Raw genomic sequence first — 19,202 nt, 5'->3', positions numbered from 1 at the left:
AAACCAAGATGGTGGCCATCAGGGACGTGTTCTTGGGAAGCGACAAGCTTGAAGTCGTCCCGCATTTTGCTTCGAAATCACCATTTCCAGGCTTTGTAGGCACAAAATATGTAGATATTTTCGTAGCTGGATGTCGAATTTAGACCTTGAAACTTTTTAGGCAGGAACTTAAAAGTGTACTGGTCCCGGGTATGCCATTTTTTTCAAAATCGAAATTTTCACATTTTTTTTTATCATTTCAAGACCCGCGTTTCCCCTTAATGAGTTGCAGTGCCAAAGACTGCCACCTTTTATACTTTAAGTAATTTTTCAGGGTGGCATTTCTTCAGAATAATACTTAGAATGTCGTGGGGTATGGGAACTCTCTGCCTATCAATTAATGTAATTATAAAAGCAGTGTAGCTGGATATACAGAGAAAACAGCCTAAGGAGAGCTGGCCAAAATTTCTGTTAGAGCTCTGACAATCAGCGCAACTATCTCACACCATGTGCTAGCTGCCCATCTGCCTCTTTACAATCACCCTCGGCTGAAGGCAAAGCCATCCTGGTGAGTCAGGGGGACAACAACACACATGGGTGATAGTACGGCTTCAGGCACGACACATGAACTGTCTCGTGGTTACGTCGGCATAGATCTGTCGCGGGTGTCACTGGGTTTGCAATGTAATGCGGAGAAATGCGCTCTACGATGCGGTAAGGTCCGATATCTAGGGAGAAGTTTTGAAGAGAGGCTGGGTGTGGTAGTAGGCATGCGAAGTAGGGTAGATAACTGTTAGCAGTGTGGGTGGTGTGGAAGCGCATTTTTTCATTTGCCTTGTCTGCTAATAGCTTAACGGGGTCTCGGTTCTGGCAGCCTTGATGCCATAGGTAGCATAAGAGGGTTCTCGTACAGTTTCTGTCCTCGCCGTTAGATGACGTTCTACGTCACACTCGCGGTATTACAGGACGTGCTACGTCCACCGCTATGGACGAGGGTGGCGCTGGTGAACACTCTCAAGGTTCGCTTACACGCAAAACATAAATACCCACGAAAGCAGCAGATTGGACAGCCGTCGCCGTAGCTCAGTAGGTAGAGCACCGGACGCAATATTCGGAGGTCGTGGGTGCGGATCCTACCGGCGGCATGGTTGTTTTTTCTGCTGCTTTATGAGTAATTTTCTTTAAAACAATTGATTGGCAATGCAAATTAAAAAACAAAACAAATTAGAAACATTTCCCTATGCACCTTGGTTCCGGTGGCTGTTGGCTTCGTTAATATGTTTGTAAACGAGCCCCTTATTTCATTTGCCTTGTCTGCTATATATATATATATAGCCTTCATTGACTACGAGAAATCATTTGCCTCAGCAATCATGCAGGCATCGCAGAATCGGGATGTAGAAGAGTCTTATGTGAAAATACTGGAAGGTATCTATAACCAGTGCATAGCTACCACAGTCCTCCATGAAGTCAGCAATAAAGTTGCAATAAGGAAGGGTGTCAGGCAGGTAGATATGATCTCGCCAACGTATTCATCGCCTGTTTGCAGGGGGTGTTCCGAGGCCTGGATTGGGAACAGTTGGAGATAAAAGTTATTGGAGAATACCTAATTTGCGATTCTCTAATGACAGTGCCTTGCTAAATCACTCGGGAGATCAAGTGCAAAGCATGATCAATGAGTTAGGCAGGCAGAGCAGAACAGTGTATCTAAAAATTAACATGCAGAAAACCAATGTAATGTTCAACCATCTCACAAGAGAACAGCAGTTTACGATTGGTAGCAAGGTGCTGGAAGTGGTAAGGGAATATGTGTACTTAGGGCAGGTAGTGACTAGATGTCTAAATAACAAGAGTGAAATAACAAGAACAGCAATGGTGTAGAGCTCATTTGGCATTTTCACCAATATTCTTCAAGAGAAAATTTTATGACAGCTGTATCTTACTGATACTCACCTATAGGGTAGAAACGTGGAGGCGAACCAAAAGGGTTCAACTTAAGTTCAGGACAGCGCTGCGAGCTATGGAAAGGAAAATGAAAGGTGTAACATTAAGAGATTGGAAGTGGGCAGAGTGGGTAAGAGAACAAAAGCGGGTTAATGACATCCTAGTCGAAATCAAGAGGAAGAAATGGGCTTGGGCAGGGCATGTAATGTGAAGGCAAGGTAACGGCTGGTCCTTAAGGGTAACGGAGTGGACTCCAAGAGAATGCTAGTGCAGCAGAGAACAGTAGAAAGTTAGGTGGGCGTATGAGATTAAGAAGTTTGCGGGGATATGGTGGCCGCAGTTGGCAAAGGACAGGGTTAATTGAAAACACACGGGAGAGGCCTTTCCCCTGCAGTGGGTGTAATCAGGCTAATGTTGACAATGATGTTGACATTTTTGGTTGAACCCAGCAACTGTTATTGGCACCCTGTGGGAAAAAGATGTGTGCGTAGGAGTGGGAAAGGTAAAAATTATATGCTGTACATAGGTTTGGTGTTGGTATTTGATTGCTGAGGTAACTGCTGGTAATGCAGTGCACTATAGTGGATGGCGTTCCAGGCTGATGCAGACAGACCAGTGTTTAACGTGCGCATCAAAGTCCAGTCGGTCTGGCTTCCACTCCTGCCCAGCAGCTTAGCGCGTGTGCATTTCCCCTTGTGCAGAATGTGGCCGTGACGCGGGTGACCATGAATGGCTTTGAGAAGACTGAGAATGTGGAGGAGGGGGCACTGGACAACGCACGCAGCAGTACACCCAACAGCAATGTGGCTGGTCGAGAGCCCAATGGGAACTTGAGCCCAGTCAGCGAGGACAAGGTCCTCTCTGAGCCCCCGGCGCCACTGCCTCCGCCACGGACTTCCTCTTCGCACAGCTACCTCAACAAGGTCTGCAAGATGGCGGCCCGGACAGAAGGTGTGTGTTTGTTAGTGTCCACAGCACTGGTGTGCATTGACGGTGGCACCAAAAACGGCAAAAAGCTCTCAGATTTGCTTGGTGTATGGAGCCAGTTCAGATGTTACTTTTTGCACCCCTGGGTGTGCTGTTTGCGAGAATGCTATTTTCCCACTGCAGCACCGTTGGGCAAGAGCCACTGGCCCAGGCCAGCACCACATAGCAGCAGCTTTGACGAGTGCACTTCCATGGAGTACCAGCAGGTTTCCGCCGTTCGGAAGCCAGCGCGGCCAAAGTCTGAAATCTTGTTATCACAGGAGAAGGGATCCAAAACGCCTCGTTGCCCCTCCATGACGTTTGAGGTCTGTCTCTCTCTTTTAGGCTTGCTCTCATTTTTAGTGCAAAATCCTAGCAATTTGCAGGCTTGTGACCAATATCTCTCTGTGCAAGTGCTGAGCAGTAGCTGCCACAGTGATTTTGATGTGTTGCTTGAGGCAGCTGAAATGGAAAATAGGCACGAGTGCATTTTTTACTAGTCCAAGGAAGGTAGTCAACCAGTGTTGGCATGCTTTCTTCCTTTGAGGTAGCAACACCTAGTTCATCTAGAATTGAGTGACTGTGTATGCCTTACTTTTTCAATTTGCTTGAGCAAGCCTGCCGTTAGGCATTTTGTGCAGCCTCATTGGAGGGCAGTACGAGCAGCAGAAAGAGATGTTTGGACTTCATTTGATGTTTTTTGTTACATGCGTTGTTGATCTGCAGTTTTCTTGCTCTGTGCTGTGGAAGTTGTGTGGGTCACTTTATTGCATGGGAGGGAGGATAGATTTCTCTGATGTGGGGTTGCCTTGTAAGTGTACTTACCTGATATTCATCATGTTATTTCACTGCACAGGGAAACATGACCTTTGGTAGGATAGAAGCCTATGTACGTCTAGAGCAACTAGGGGAAGGTTCTTATGCGACTGTTTACAGGGGTTATAGCAAGTAAGTACTCACTGCACAGCTCTAGCTCTAGCATATTGCCAGTTATTCTCACTGCACGCTGCATTGCCATTGAAAAGTTTTTGCCAGACTAGAGCTTTTGGTGGTGCTTTGTTTGTTTGGTAGGGTTCTTCTGCCATGCCAGATCTTGTGATGGAGGTTATATTTGAATGTTTTGTAATAAGTTTTGACTAGACCCACTTTTGCGGAAGACTTGAGAAAATGTATTTTAACAGAAGTTGAAATGTGCTCCAGCAAAGCCCAGTCCAAAAAGACCAATTGGAATCAGACTGACTGGTTCTAATTGGTTTTTTTTTTTACCAATTTTGTGCACTTGCACAATATCATAGTAATTTGTCTTTGTATGGTAAGCAGGAAGGAGTGGTCTCATCACTGAGGTTGAGTCTGTGGGCATTATTCTTGTAGTTACACTCAAATGGCTAGAAGCTGTAGTATCTTTCTACCACCAGTGTGCCAGCCCTGGCAGTCATAGCTGTGACCCCAACCTGCTGTGCGGTAAGTCGTCACCACTGCGGGTTCGGGCCTGAGGAGAAAATTACGAGTTGTCTACTCGGATGAGCATTTATTGCTCCAGAGCAATACATTGCTCCAGAGCAACAAACAAGCAGCTGCTGTAACAAGGGAGCGTTTCGCTCGTGTACTGGGATGAAAAAGCACAAAAGAGGTGACCGTACATGAAAAGGTGGGGAGGAAGGAAGGTTCTCACGTGGCTCCTTGTCACGGCCCGCGGCAGTCAAGTCATGCATGGTGGCTGGGTTATACAGCGGCGGTAGCGGTCTCCTTGGCAGATATGCGATCTGTGCGCATGCATGACTCCCTCCAAAAGATGAGCGAGTCTCAGGAGAAACTCGTCTCCTTGCAGGCTCTGGAGAGGAGGTCTTTCCATTCTTAGAGGGGGAAAGTCTCCGCAGCGGCGTCGCCGGGGGGGTGCGAAATGCAGCAGGGGCAGCATCAGTGCCCTCCCTCGCAAACCTCCCGAACGGTGTGCACATAACATAGTGTGATAATTATGCACGGCCGTTACAATGGGACAGGGGATTCATGTGTCCCCACATCCCGCCCTCCTTAAAACTTCCCTAGGGCCAAAAAGTGATTGCGGTCACTGGGGGATGTACCGAGTGTGGCCATCTGAATGCCGTTTAACTTTGAAACCAATTAAGAAAAGTTTCAGCTCACAGTCACCGTTGTCGTTGAAGAAAGGAAGCCAGGACGGGGAGGCTGGGCAGGCGACTGTCATGAAAGACCGTTGAGCCAAGGGATGAAGGGGACCGATGACTGCAGGTCCCCCTTCAGATGGTCAGTCGGGCAGTGCTGCTTTCCCAAGATGGCCACGGCTGCTTCCCCCCCCCTTTTTAAATCTGCCCCCACTCGGTCCTTTCCAGAAAGAAAGCACATTGTCCTTCAGGAAGCTACAGTGTGAAATATTGAAGGAGTGTTCCCTCTTTATGAAGCAGGCGAAATTACTCCGGGCGCCTTGGCTGGAGTCAGTTCTGCCGTGGGCGCAAGTTGTAACAAGGCGCTGGGCTTTAGCGTCGAGCCTTGCCTCTCGGTGCAGCTGCCTGCTGGCAGGGAAGAGCATTCTCTGCAGACTACTCAGGTCTGCACGGATTCTGGCGTGCTTTGTGTAAAGCCTCCATCCTCTACATGCGGGGCCCGGTCGCGTATTTGGCACATGCTGATGAAGCGACCATGGTGCTGCTGTGAATCTCTAGAGTAAGTTCTATTGGGTTCTGCAGCTCCACCATGCCGGGTAGCGAAACGACACAACTTACAGTAAGTCTTATGGCCACTCGCATTCCCAGCGATGCACATGTAGTGAGAGAAGGGTGGTACTGCTCTTCTCAGTGTGCATGGCGTTACAACTATGAAGGACTCGTGTGTATCCTTCTCGTGGGGAAAAAAGGTTCATTAAGGTGCAGTCGGAGACAAGTAAGGAGGAATGCAACGTGCTAAAAGCAATACAAGCTGTGTTCAAGGGCCGTGCGGACAGCAATACCAGCTGCTGCTATGTCTTGTGGGATACACTGGTATCCTCCTCGTCTCCCGTGCCAGCGGCGATCGTGGCTTCCACGTGCGCGCTGCCCACCAGGAATGTGCAAAGAAGGCACCCCTGCGACTCTGCTCATTTCCGCCCTAGCACTGACGTGACGTCACGGCAGCGTGCTGCCTACTGCGGAGAGGGTTGCATGCCTGAGCATGGCAGCAACGATTTGCTGCTAGAGAGGCAATGCCCGAAGGGATAAAAGGAGGAACTCGCGGCGGGAAAGTCTCTTGCTGCTGGACTTGACCTGAGTGCCCTGTGGAACCTTTCGCTGACCGCTGGCCCCCGAACCCAACGCCGGTCGACGTCAACGACTTGGTGAGCTACTGAACATCTATTTTATGGATAGAACATTCTTCTGCAGTGTGATTTGCCTCGCGTTAAGATAATAAACTATTTCCTAGCATGCCCTGCCATTACCTATTTCGTCCAGACCTGCCGTGGCTGTGACTCTGCGCCATGGGGTGGGGAAACGTGTTGTGTACTTGAATAACACCTGCATGTAGCTGGCACGGAAGCCCGCCTTTCCAGCCAGCTGGACGCAGAGTGACCCCATATCTTGTCGCCCGAACATGGGGCGAGCTAGGCAATCGAGCAGTGACCTTTGTTCGAGCGAATGACTACCGTCGCCCTAACAAAGAATGACTTGCAGTCTTTGTTCATGCTGTCTGAGCTAGCGGCACAGAATCGGCTCCCTATTTGACGTGTCTGTAGAAGGGTTTGGTGTTGCAAATCTTGAGCGTTCCACGTGGAATAGCTGAGGGACATCCCCTGACGTGTTGGCAGGACTTAGGCTTGGTATGGGGGGCTCCACATCGGGTGCCTCGCCGCTCCGCGGTGCGAACAATGAGACACCTAGGCCTCATCATTCGACGCCATCAGCGGCTGCACCAAACTCTGAGGGAGTTAGTCCGCAGTCATCCGAGGTGCTCTTGCGGAACGCAGTGCAGGTTATGCAGTCTAGCGGGTATTTTGCAAAACAATTTGCAAGCCCCGGCCCAGTCACCACATGTTAGGATAGACTTGTCTACCTACACGAGGTACCACGATAGTACGGGAGCAAATGAGTATCTCGACCGTCTGCTGCATTATCAGCAAGTGACAGGAATCGCAGATGCCGAAATGCTCGCGCGTGTTGTGCCTGTTTCTTTGATGGAGCAAGCCGGCAACCGATCGAGGACAATGAAGGAGTTTTTCCGCAGGCTTCCGCGACAAATTCCTTCCCGCAAACTACGAGTGGCGTTTCAGGAGAGAGCTGGAGCTCCGAACCCAACCCAGCACCCCGACGAGTCTGTTAGAGTATGTCCGAGCGATGTACGAACTTAAAGGGGCTGCGAAACACCGCTTGAACGGATGCCGGTTACGCTTCAGATGGATTCTTTATGTCACACAGATGCTGACTCAGAATGAATTACGAGAATCGATGCATAGGAATGGGAGTTATTCAATGAAGAAATTTCAAAATACAAGCAAACAAAATGCTGCCCTCAACTCGATTTTCGCGCAGCTTCCCATTCCTATTTCACTCTCCCAATGACGACACCCAGGTCGACCAATCAAAACAGCCTATCTTAGCACGTGGCGGAAGTTTGCACTCCATGGTTGCCTGTTCTCTAACTCGTTCATGCCAAGGCTGGCAGCGCCGTTTGCATGGTTACAACAACCATGTGAACGCCCAGCTGACCCAGCGATGCTTCACCGTCACGTCGACGGCGCCGAAGGGAACACTGATCAGTGATGTTCCCTTACTTATGGATCCGAACTCGAGCGCGAGATACTGCGACGGTGTGACAGCCTGCGCAAGGTATCGGACACATTTAGCATAGCGCGTACCGCTACTGCTTACTGCCAACCATCGCCCGTCGCTCTATAGTCGCTCCTAGTGCTCTGGTTGGCCACGGCGAGCAAGGAGCGCGCGTTGTTGAAGGGAACATGGCGCCATCTGCCGCTACCGCCCGGTGATTCTCCACAAACTGACGATGCGTACTGCCTGCTAAATGTGAAATGAACGCATCCTTCCATGGGACCGAAACGAACGCTTATAGAGTGCAATGGCTCGATCGGATCGATTCCGCAAAGCCACTCTCAGATACATAGAGAGTAGCCATAAGTGTTAGTGTTAGGTCGTAGGATGTTTACAGAGAGGCGCAAAGTCCGTCGATGCAAAAAGTAGCCAGAGCCTCTAGTGGTGTATTTTTTTTACTTTCTTTACAGAGCTTTTATCTAGGGCAAACAAGTTGGTTTTGTTAATGTAATATAGCACACAAAAACTTGACCAAACATATCTCTAGTTATTGACACAATTTGCAGTATATTTACTCTTTGTCCAATCATAAAGCTCGCCCTCCGTGATGTCATATCCGATGCTAAAAACTGCCACTGTATGATGACACCGTCAGCGCCATGAATTTGTTTTTGCGAGCTAATTAAAATATTAAAAACCACAGTATACGCGGTACGACTGATGCTAATAGCATCACTATAACTCATTCTATGCAACCAACAGGCAAAACAATGCACTGAAAATGTGTTTCGGGTCCCCTTTAATCGCTTCGTTGACCCTCTCGCCAGGAACATGGAGAAAGTTGAGCGTGTCAGGAGACAAGCGCACCCGACTTTCACGGCCTACCTGTGAGGAGTCAGGTTCAGTGATTTGGATGAGCTGGCTGCGGAGGCGAAGCGCATTCAGGGAGACATCCTCTCTGCTCGTGCGTATCGGCCGCCACCACCCACATCGCTGTCACTTGAGCTGTGCTGTGCGTGGAATGGCAGCTCAGCGCGCAGTCCATCCAGAGCTGAAGTGTCAGCACAGTTTGCTGACGAGCGTGTCCCAAGGGGTTGGGAGTTGTCTGACCGCGCTTTGGACCCATTCAGCTACGCGTCGCGAACAGCACACTCCGCCGCAGAGCATAACGAAGCTAGGCGAGATCGCGAGGCCAACACGTGGCCGCATGAGCGGCCTCCACCGTCCGCGCCGTGAGTTCGAGAACGACCGACCGGAACGTGGTGACCAGTGCCTAGCCCGTCGGGGGCCCGGCCAACTGTTGCTACCGATGCGACCAGCCAGGGCACTTCACCCGCGAGTGTGGCCGCCCTCCCGCCCGTGACCAAACACGGTCGAGAAACGCCAAAAGCCGCGGTGATCGACCTTCGATCCCGCGCGGCGTACTCAGAAAACCCCGGTTTGCTAGCGCCTCTGGCATGTCACGTAGGAAGCTCTGTTGACCTGTCAGCACAGTTCATTGAGCTAACGATAGCTCGAAAGAAATTCGTTGCGTTACTCTATACATGAGTAAGCGCTTCTTTGTTTAGTGACGAGGTGTTAAACCATCTCCACGAGGAAAAAATCTGGCTGAGAGAGTGCGATACCACTTTTCGCCTCGCGAGCGGCACAGTGCAATCAAGCAATGCAGCTAGGATAGTGGTTCGATGGGAAAGACGTGTGCGGCGACACCTCATTCATCTCCCCTGTTTATCCGTTCCTGTAATTCTTCGGTGAGACTTCCTAGCCAAGACAGGTATTGTGATAGACATAATCAGCGGAGGCTACAGGGAGCGCACAACAGGCGCCTTGAAGCTTTTCGCGAAAGCGCCCGCGGCGTCGCAGACAATTCAGACTCCGAACATGGTGTGAGCAGGGGGAGACCATGACAAATCCACCCCGCCAGCCCGAGAACCAGGAGGCGAGCGGACAGTCGCCGCCGCTGAGAGAGAGGGCAGAGGGAAGGTTGCCGCGGTAGAAAACGGCAATGTCATGCAGGGAAGGTCAGCACACCCCTTGTGTTCGGAGGTGAACAGCGTGACGGAGAAGGAGAAGGCCCGGTTGTCATCGCTCCTCTATGAGTGCAACGCGACATTCACTGACCGCCCTGGCCTCACTACCCTAGTCAGGCACCGAATAGACACGGGTGACGCACTGCCTTGGAAGTGCAATCCTAGACCAATTAGCTTGGCTAAGAGGAAAGTACTGGACAGCTCCTTAGACGAACTTATCGATTCTGGTGTTGTTGAGAGGTCTAACAGCCCTTGGGGCTTCCCGGGAGTCTTGGTTCCAAAGAAAGACGATACGTATCAACTTTGTGTGGACTACCGCAAACTGAATGAGGTTACGAGAAAAGATGCGTACCCTCTACCAACCATTTCTTCCCTAGTGTCCAACCTAGGTGGGGCGAAGTACTTTACTTCGCTCGATGCTAGCCGCGGATACTTTCAGGTTGAAATGAATGAGTGGGACAAGGTGAAAACCGCTTTCACTTGTCACAGAGGCCTTTTCCAATTCAAGAGAACGTCTTTTGGCTTGGTAGGAGCACCCGCTACTTATCAGCTCCTAATGGACCGTGTTCTGGGAGATGCGAAGTGGAAACATGCGCTCGTGTACCTAGACGACATCGTGGTGTACTGGAAAACGTTCGAGGAACACGTGCGCCACTTGAGGGACGTCCTAGAGAGGCTGAGGTCCGCGGGAATCAATTTTAACCCGAAGAAGGCATAGATCGCCGCGACCTGAATAACACTGTTGGGGTTCACGATCGACAGAGCCCGCATTCTGCCGTGCAATGATAAGCTTGAGGCTTTGCTTAAGTTTCCATCGCTCACAGATCTAGCCGGTCTCCAATGCTTCCTGGGAATCGCGAACTTTTGTCGCCAGTTCATCGCAGATTGCGCGGCGCTGCAGGCGCCTTTGGCAAAGCTTTTGAAGAAAGGCGAGCACTGGAGTTGGGGTCATGAGCAAGAGGATGCACTGCGCAACCTCACCAAAGTGGTCGCTGACACGGCTTAGTTGCAGCTACCCGACCTGAAGAGGGAGTTTGTGATTTAAACCGACGCAAGCGACCTGGGCTCAGGAGCATGTTGCTTCAGGAGCATGAAGGCATTCTCCGTCCGGTAGCTTTCGCGAGCCGTTCGTTGACGCCGGCAGAGAGAAACTACTTGGTGACAGAGAAGGAATGTCTCGCAATAGTTTTTGCTCTGCGAAAGTTCGACTACTACGTCGATGGGGTGGAATTTGATCGAGACGGATCACATGTCACTCACCTGGCTGAGACGACTCAGCGAACCGAGCGGCCGCCTAGCGCGTTGGTCCCTGTTGCTGCAGCGTGACGACTTCACCGTGCGGTACCGAAAAGAGAAAAACAATGCTGTGGCTAACGCACTCTCGTGAGTACCTGTCCAGAGCGTGGAAGGTCACACGAATGGCCACCTGACAGCTGGAGAGAGTGAGGGACAGGCCCGAGCCGTAGCCCATGTACGGAACGCGGACCAACCAGGGCGATAGCGTGAACCACGTGGACTACGCGAGTTCCGTGGGGATCGTGTTCAGCAGAAAGGAGCTGCTTGAAGCTCAACTGAAGGATCCGTTTTGTCAACAGGTGTTCGACGGCACCGGGAGCCGGGTAACCGGGCCGCCGCGCACACGGAGACAGCTGGTTTTGCTGTTGGTGCGGAGCGCTTGGAAACAGCTGGTAGTGCTGTGAGTGCGATGGATTCGTATCGGCTGGATTCCGACGGCGTCCTGCTGAGATATATCCCCTCCGAGAATGACACAAACGAGGCAAGGTGGTGATATCGCGAGCATTGAGAGCAGCACTGTTTCGCTACTTTCACGACTTATGCATCGCTGGGCATGCAAGCAGCCCCAAGACTTACACTAAGTTGCGCCGCTTTGCTTCCTGGCTTGGCTTGAAAAGGGACGTAATACGCTATGCCTGCTCGTGACATGTGTGCCAAAGCGTGAAGCCCCGAGGCGGACGACCACCCGGCCTCATGCACCCGATTAACAGCTAGGCCCCCTGGCAGATCGCGGCGTATGACATCATGGAACCGTATCCTATGACACCGAGTCGGAACAAGTTCTTGGTGGTAGTCACGGATCACTTCAGCAAGTGGGTTGAACTTTTCCCTCTTAGGAAGTTGACGGCACGAGTGATCATGGAGAAGCTGATGGACGTATTCACCAGGTTCCGTTTCCCAGAGCAGCTGATAACGGACAACGCATCCTACTTTACTGCGAAGGTGTTCGTTGATTCGTGCGCTGCACTCGGCATTAAGCACAAGAAAACAACCACCTATCATGCTGAGTTGAACCCCACGGAACGAGTCAATCACAACGTTAAGCACATGCTTATCACGTACTCTGAGAGGCACAAAGATTGGGGCTCCTATCTGCCGGAGATCGCGTTTGCTTTGTGTTCGACTGTTAGCCGCTCAACTGGGTATGCGCCGTCTTCTCTCAACCTGGGCAGAGAGCCGCTAAATCCGCTGGACCGGATTCTATCGGACAGCAGGAAGACGCCAGTCGCTTTGTCAGCGTGAGCTGTGTACGCGACGCAGCTGCGCGCTAAGATGACAGAGGCCTTACGCAAAGCTCCCCGCAACCTGGACACTGCTAGGGCGCAGCAGAAAGCAAAGTATGACCACTGGCACCGGAACGTTCACTACGAAATAGGTGATTTGGTGCTTCGGTGCATCGACGCCAGCACGTTCTCAGCGACGCTAGCAAACAGTTTGCGGCCTCATTGGCGCCAAAATGGATCGGGCCGTTCCGCGTGCGAGAGCAACTTTCCTCGCTTGTTTACAGGCTCGAGGACTTGCGGTCGAAACCGACAGGCGGACCGGTGCACGTATGCGACCTGAAACGTTACGTGTAGCGAGATGAGTAGGTTGAGGACACAGCCCGACCCGCGCCGCAGTCGGATAATGAGCGCTGCGATCAGCCGGCGAACCCCGTGTCCCGCTGTAACTTGCGCTATAGGCAGAAATAGAATCTGCCTGCGCAGCCTAGAGCGAGGGTGCGAGCCGGCAGGCAGTCAAACTTAGTTACATTCATGGACGTACGGGTCGCTCATGCCGATTGGTGTCACGCAAGACCGACTTGCTTAACCCTCATGACTCTTGTGAGGGTTGAACAGCCACGTAGCACGAGCTGCGGGAGTTGGCTACATCTGTGTTGACCTTTTTCAGCGCAGATGGAAAAGAAGCAGGGCACATCAGAACGACACCGTTCCACTGCTAACTACTAGCCACCATCCAGCTTCGGCAAAGCGCCGCGCCCAAGGCCCGACGCTACGCCCCGCCCGCTACCTGCAGTCGCCACCCTGGCCACCCTGGCTACCTGCCACATCGCATCTGCCCACCCGCCGACTAACTACGCCACCACCTGCCGCGGGCCCCATTACCACCGCAACCCTGGGCCCTCGCGTGCTGACCAGGTATTCCAGGGCAGCCCAACCGCGGCTTCAACCATAGAAGCGTCGCAGCCCTGGCCCCTGAAGCCCCTGATCCAGTACCTCAGGGTGGCGCAGCCATGGACCTGGCCTCCAAGCCATCGCAGCCGGTGCCAAGCAGGCGGTCGTCCAAATTCACCGGAACGGCAAGATGCCTTTCGACAGCGTCATTGCACGGAAGGCCAACCCATCGGAGCGCAGTAGCTGATCGGCGGGGGCGTGGCGCGGCCGTCAGCTGATGGACCTGGGGAAGCCGAAGAACATCGAACCTCGATCTCTGGGTGGCGGAGAAGATCAAGTAATGTTTTCCCTGTTTCTATGTTCGGGAGGCTTCTTAAAAAGGGGAGGATGTGGGATACACTGGTATCCCCCCTCGTCCCCCGCCCCGGCGGCGATCGTGACTTCCACGTGCGCGCTGGCCACCAGGAATGTGGAGAGAAGGCACCCCTGCGACTCTACTCATTTCCGCCCCAGCACTGACGTGACGTCACGGCAGCGTGCTGCCTACAGCAGAGTGGGTTGCATGCCTGAGCATGACGGCAACGATTTGCTGCTAGGGAGGCAATGCCCAAGGGGATAAAAGGAGGAACTCGTGGCGGGAAAGTCTCTCTCACTCCCGGACCTGACCTGAGTGCCCCGAGGAACCCTTTCGCTGCCCGCCAGCCCCTTAGCCCAACGCCAAACGACGTCAACGACTTGGTGAGCTACTGGACATCTATTTTATGGATAGAACATTCTTCTGCAGTGTGCTTTGCCTCGCGTTCGGGTAATAAACTATTTCCTAGCGTGCCTTGCCTTTTCCTTTTTCATCCGGACCTTATGGCTGCGACTCTGCTGCGCGGGTCGGGGAAACATGTTGCGTACTTGAATAACGCCTCGTGTAGCTGGCACGGAAACTCGCCTTCCCGGCCGGCTGGACGTAGAGTGACCCCATAGTGTGCTGCCTGGGTCCCTGAGCCCTTCGAACATTTTTCGACAAAATGTATCTTTCCGCTGTTCCACCTAAAGCTTCCTTCGGCTGATTGCGCTTCCCACTGAACTGATGGAAGTCCAAGTGGTTCACGCATGCACTCTGGAAAGGTGGGTAGTCTGCCCTTTACTGGGGCTGCCTGCTTTGATCTTCGCGACAGTGGCGCTGCTCTCGAACTGGCTTTTCAGCATGTCAGAATGAGTAGTAACGTTACAACTCCTGCCATCAACGTATGCGCGTGAAATTGCATACGCTACAATGTTGTTAACCCTCCAATAGAAAATGTTAAAGTCAAAACACAATGGGAGAATGCCCGTCATACCGCGATATGCACATCACCTTGCTTTGGAATGGTCGCGCCTTGTGAAGCGCTACTGTTGCCATATTTTCCAGGACTCATTGAATGGCGTTAGTTTTTGCACTCTTGCGGTAATAATGACTCTCACGGTTTTACTTTGTTGCTGTTGTCCGATCACCACTGACCGGATCAGCAGAGACTGGAAGTCAGTTCTGCTCACTCCCATGGCTAGTCTCTATGTCGGTAATTGGTCATACAGACACTCGGTTTGTCAAACTTCTGGCCTCACGTTGGAGTTCCAAGAATATAGGGGTTATTCTTACAATAATGCTCAAAGGGCTAGAAGTAGTAGCCGCTTTCTAGCACCAGCGTGCCAGCCCTAACCAGCTGTGAGCCCCAACCCGTGGTGGTGTGACTGCAACGGTGGCCAAGCGGTTCGACATCCGCCAAGCAGTCGAGCATCCGTCTCGCCTGCGGGAGGTGCGGGGTTCGATCCCTAGTGTCGCCGGTTACCCACCAGTGATATAATGGGTACAAGCTTTCCTCTGGTCTGGTGCTCAGCTTATTTAGGGTGAAATGCTCGAGAAATGGGTCTTTGACCCTACCTTAAGAAATCGAAAATACCTTGTGCCATTGCTCTTTGGCCATAGATTTCGTTGCGCCGTTAAAATCCATCATCATCATCATCACCAACCCGTGGTGCGATAAGTCGCCACCACGGGCAGTGGGTTTAAGCCAGAGGGGACACAAACAAGTATTCTACTCAGAAGGTCGTTCGTTGCTCCTGAGCAATACACGTAGCAACGAACAAACAACTGCCATAACGAGGGAGCATTCCGCTCTCATACGGGGGTGAAAAAGCACAAAAGGGAAGAACGCATGTGAAACGGTGATGGCAGGGAAGTTCTGCTCACCTCGTGTGGCTCCTCACTCATTGTCTGCAGTAGTCGAGTCATACATGGCGGCTGGGTGATGAGACGACGACAGTGGTCTCCCTGGCAGATGTGTGATCTGTGCATGTGCAAGGCTGCCACCTGGAGACGAGCGAGCCTCGGAAGAAACTTGCCTTCTCCTGCGCTGTGGAGAGAAAGTCTCTCCGTTCTAAGAGGGGAAAGAGGGAGTCTCCGTGCCACGGGGTGCAAAAGGAAGCGGGGGGGGCATGAGTGCCCCCCGATTGGCGTGCACTTAATGTCGCGTGATAATTACGCGCACATGTTACAATGGGACAGGGGGTTCATGTGTATCCCCACCAGCCAAAGTGGTCATTAACATGCCAGATGATGATGATGATGTGCAGTTCTTGGCCTGAGAAGGCGTGCACACTCTTGCCTTTTAGATGCCTCTCGAGTTTTCCCACCGAGTTGAACCAAAGCCTCAAAGTAGGGGAAAAAGATGGACAACCCATGCAAGAAGAGCATCAAAGGGTAGCAGCATGAACGTTTCCCAACAGCACGTGTACGGGACGTGTATATTGCTGTATACTGCATACTGCACTGTTCTGTCTATTAAAATGCAGCAATTGGGTAGCCGTGAATTCAACCCTTGAAATCATGTTCATAAAAAAAAAGAAATATCATTGCTACGGCTGTGAGAAAATGACTGTGCTTAAAATCTAGATATGTCACAAAGTTGTTTGTGAAGTGTGTATGCAACTCATTTGGCTCTCGGAGCATTGGAGCTACTTAGACGCACTGTTCAAAAAGCCGAGTGGGCAAACCTAAATCGTCTTCTCGTTTTATGAAACAAATTTTCTTCAGGTGCTATTGCGATTTCTTTGACGGCAGCTTTTTTACTTGTGTAATAGGAGTCTGCTCACATGCAGTAAGCAATTTACCTCTTGCGCTACTGTTAGGGGGTGCCGGTTTCACGCGTTGATGGAGCAGCTGTGCAAGCCTCTGCCGCTGCCGCTCCGTCAAAGGTAGGGGCTTTACACATGCTTCAGATTTTTCAGCTTTTCTAGCTAAGTAGCAAGTAAGTAGTGAAGTAAGTAGTAAGTGCTTTCACGCTAAAATAAGCCACTGCAATGAACCAGAAGTTGATTACAAAAAAAATTGAAATATACAAAACGTAGTACATTTTCCTAGTAGCATATATTAGTAGCATATATACTAGTAGCATATATTAGCGCATATGGACATGCAGAGAACACACTTCTGCTCCAACTTATATGCCCCATTTATGAGGCTTTCATGCTGGGCCCAGTGACGCTTGCCCACGACCGCAGTGGGGGTGCAGATGATGAGTACACATTGGCTGCAGTTGGACAAACCAATTAGATGCAGTTTGGAAGGCCAATTGGGCTCACCAGTTGGAACCTCAATTGGTCCAGTTGGATAGTCCATTCGGACTATCCAGTTCGATTGGTGTCCAGTTCCAATTGGTCCAAATGGAACCAGTTGGCAATGCAGTTCGTTCCAATTGTTTTTTCTGACTGGGTAGAGAAAGCAGTCGCGTGACGACGTAACAAGGAGATAGATCTGGAATGTGCTTCACATTGCACTTGCTGTGGGTTCTGTTCTTGTTTGTTATAGAAGAGCTTGCAGTTCCTTCTTTTGTCCTTTTTTTTTTCAGTTGGTAGCAAATGGGCTCTGTGGGTGAAAAGGGTGTGTGGCCTTCCTTGACATAATCATAATCAAAATTCTGCTGGCTTATTTGGTAAAATATCTTGGCAGTATGTTGGGAAGACTCTAAAGCACCAAATAAGATCACTCTCATCATTTACAATTCAATTGTACTGAGTGAAGTACAACATGAAGGGTAAAACGAAACACGTGCAAGTGCGCTCTAATGTCCCGGTCCTCTGAGACAAGGTCTCGCTATCGGAACTGAAATCTGGTCATTTCACACTGTTGTCTAACTTGCCACTGTTTCTGTAAAAAAAAAAAAAAAACTGCATCAGAACCAAATAAAGTGCTTGCTGTGGCCTTTCGCCTTTGAGGTGCATGCAGCGAAACTGATGCCATGATCGCCAACCGACAAACTACGTCCAGTCAAAGTTTCATTTTTCACGTTGCCTCCTCGCATTAGAAAATGAAAAAACAGGACTGAAACCAGAGAGTTGGTGTTATAGAAATGAACTAGATGGCGCAGCTTGTCCAGGAGCGTAGACTTGATTTTTTAGCAGCAGGGTTAAAACGTCCGTCATATATGACCGATGGCCTATGGCGCAGCAAGGAAAGAGTTTAGCTATTTTTTCCTCGTTTCGGCGGATAGTGCCCATCACTAGGGTGTTTTGAGGGGTTCCTGTCATCTCCACATATTTTTCCAGGTCGCATTGCCTGTCCACTAATATATCTTGTTTACAGTGTCTCAAGTGATGGCTAGTGAAATCTGACTATTGATGTTTGATTTCCTGTAGAGCATGGTCTTGTGATTTTCAAAATTAGCAGCATTGTCGAGGAAGTTAACTGCAACCCTAGAGTAATGGGAAGTAAATTTAGTGCTACAGTGATAGGAATTAAAATGGGAGACTAACAATAGTAAGGTTCCAGATCCGTGTTTCCGTTTCATGAAAATGTTGTCTATTTAACAGAGGTAAATGAGGACTTTTTGTACGAAAGAATTTAGTAATTTTGATTTAAGTAGGTGCAATTATCGTGGCTGCACTTGTTACTTGTTCCAAATATACTTGAAGGTGATAAGACGAATCGAACTCCAAATAATTCAACTTGAGGGCTAACTGAAGTAGTGAGAAAGGGACTTTATCTTCATGCAAGTGTGGCCACTGTCGCACTGGACTTGGTATTCTCCCCTTAAAGTCGCGCTTCCCAATGTGGGAAGCGCAACTTTAAGGGGAGAATACTTCCAATTTGACACTTCCAGTGTGACACATCAGTGCCAAGTTCTGTTTATTGCTATGTAATGCTTCATTTACAGTGTCTGTCTTACTTAGAGGGAAATGACTATCTCGAACAGGTAGCAGGCAGGTGATGTGAAATGATTACCTCGAGCTGCGCCACTATCAGGCACATGGTTGCCATCGACAGCTGGCCAAAATCGGTTGCAAAAGAGCATTCACAGTGGGCATGGCCGGGTACTCTTTCCGTGCATGCACCTGGTGCCACCCATTCTCATCAACAACAGTGCTTCACAAAGCATGGCAGTAATGTGCTTGTGTGTTTCCTCGAAGTATGGCACATACTGTGTGATCGCAAAAACAGGATAACCGAGTCTTTGTGCCATTGAAGTGCATTACATGGCCCCCACTCCTTTGGCACACTGTGGTGTCCTCCTGGCAGCAAAACATGTGAAGATAGCTACAGATTTTGGAAGAGCCCAGCAGTCTGTTCAGTTACTCTGTGTCCACACGTGCATCAGACGGCTACATTGGTTGGTCCCGGAGCATCACTGACATTTGTCATGTGCGCTGCACTTCACAGTCACTAGCAAGAAGGATTAGGCAAATACATGACGGAAAAACATAGATGCCAACTAAGTACTTGGGACAGGACATAGTCAGAGTAAACCACATTTTTGGTCTCCTCGATTTGGCTGCACTTTCTGCAATAGTTCACAAAAGTGCCGTGTCAGTTTAGCACCAGTTCTTGCGGCGCGAGTGTAGCCTGACATTAGTGCTCTCGGTGCAGCTGCCAAAAGTGCAAAAACCAAAAGTGCAGAAACTTTCTTCTGTTGCGGCCGTGAATTGGTGTTTGTCGCGTGTTTTGACATATGCGCGACATTGTGCTAGCTGTATTGAACTCTGTGCATTTGCTCGAAGTGGCACATCTCGTGGAGCGGCTATGAAAGTTGTTAATTCCAAAAGTGGTGAAGAGTTTGACATCGTTCTTTCCATTGCTTTGTGCAAAGTGGCGCAGG

General features: G+C 50.5%; 1 protein-coding gene across 9 annotated transcripts in view; it reads left to right on the top strand.

Moving 5' to 3' along the window:
- The window catches only part of LOC144109669 (cyclin-dependent kinase 14-like), a 223,840-nt gene that overhangs the window by 112,194 nt on the left and 92,444 nt on the right, over positions 1-19,202 (top strand). For 8 of the 9 annotated variants that reach the window (XM_077642475.1, XM_077642503.1, XM_077642508.1 and 5 more), the window contains 3 exons: positions 2,625-2,874; positions 3,034-3,215; positions 3,746-3,837. In XM_077642475.1, coding sequence (XP_077498601.1) covers positions 2,625-2,874; positions 3,034-3,215; positions 3,746-3,837 — 524 coding nt within the window. Of the gene's footprint in view, positions 1-2,624; positions 2,875-3,033; positions 3,216-3,745; positions 3,838-19,202 lie in introns of those variants that run through there. The other variant, XM_077642485.1, reaches the window with a different exon arrangement.

Source organism: Amblyomma americanum, chromosome 1 (assembly GCF_052857255.1).
Source record: "Amblyomma americanum isolate KBUSLIRL-KWMA chromosome 1, ASM5285725v1, whole genome shotgun sequence".
Taxonomy (NCBI): Eukaryota; Metazoa; Arthropoda; class Arachnida; order Ixodida; family Ixodidae; genus Amblyomma; species Amblyomma americanum.
The sequence above is the reverse complement of the archived record's forward strand: the minus strand, read 5'-3'. Positions and strand labels throughout refer to the sequence as shown.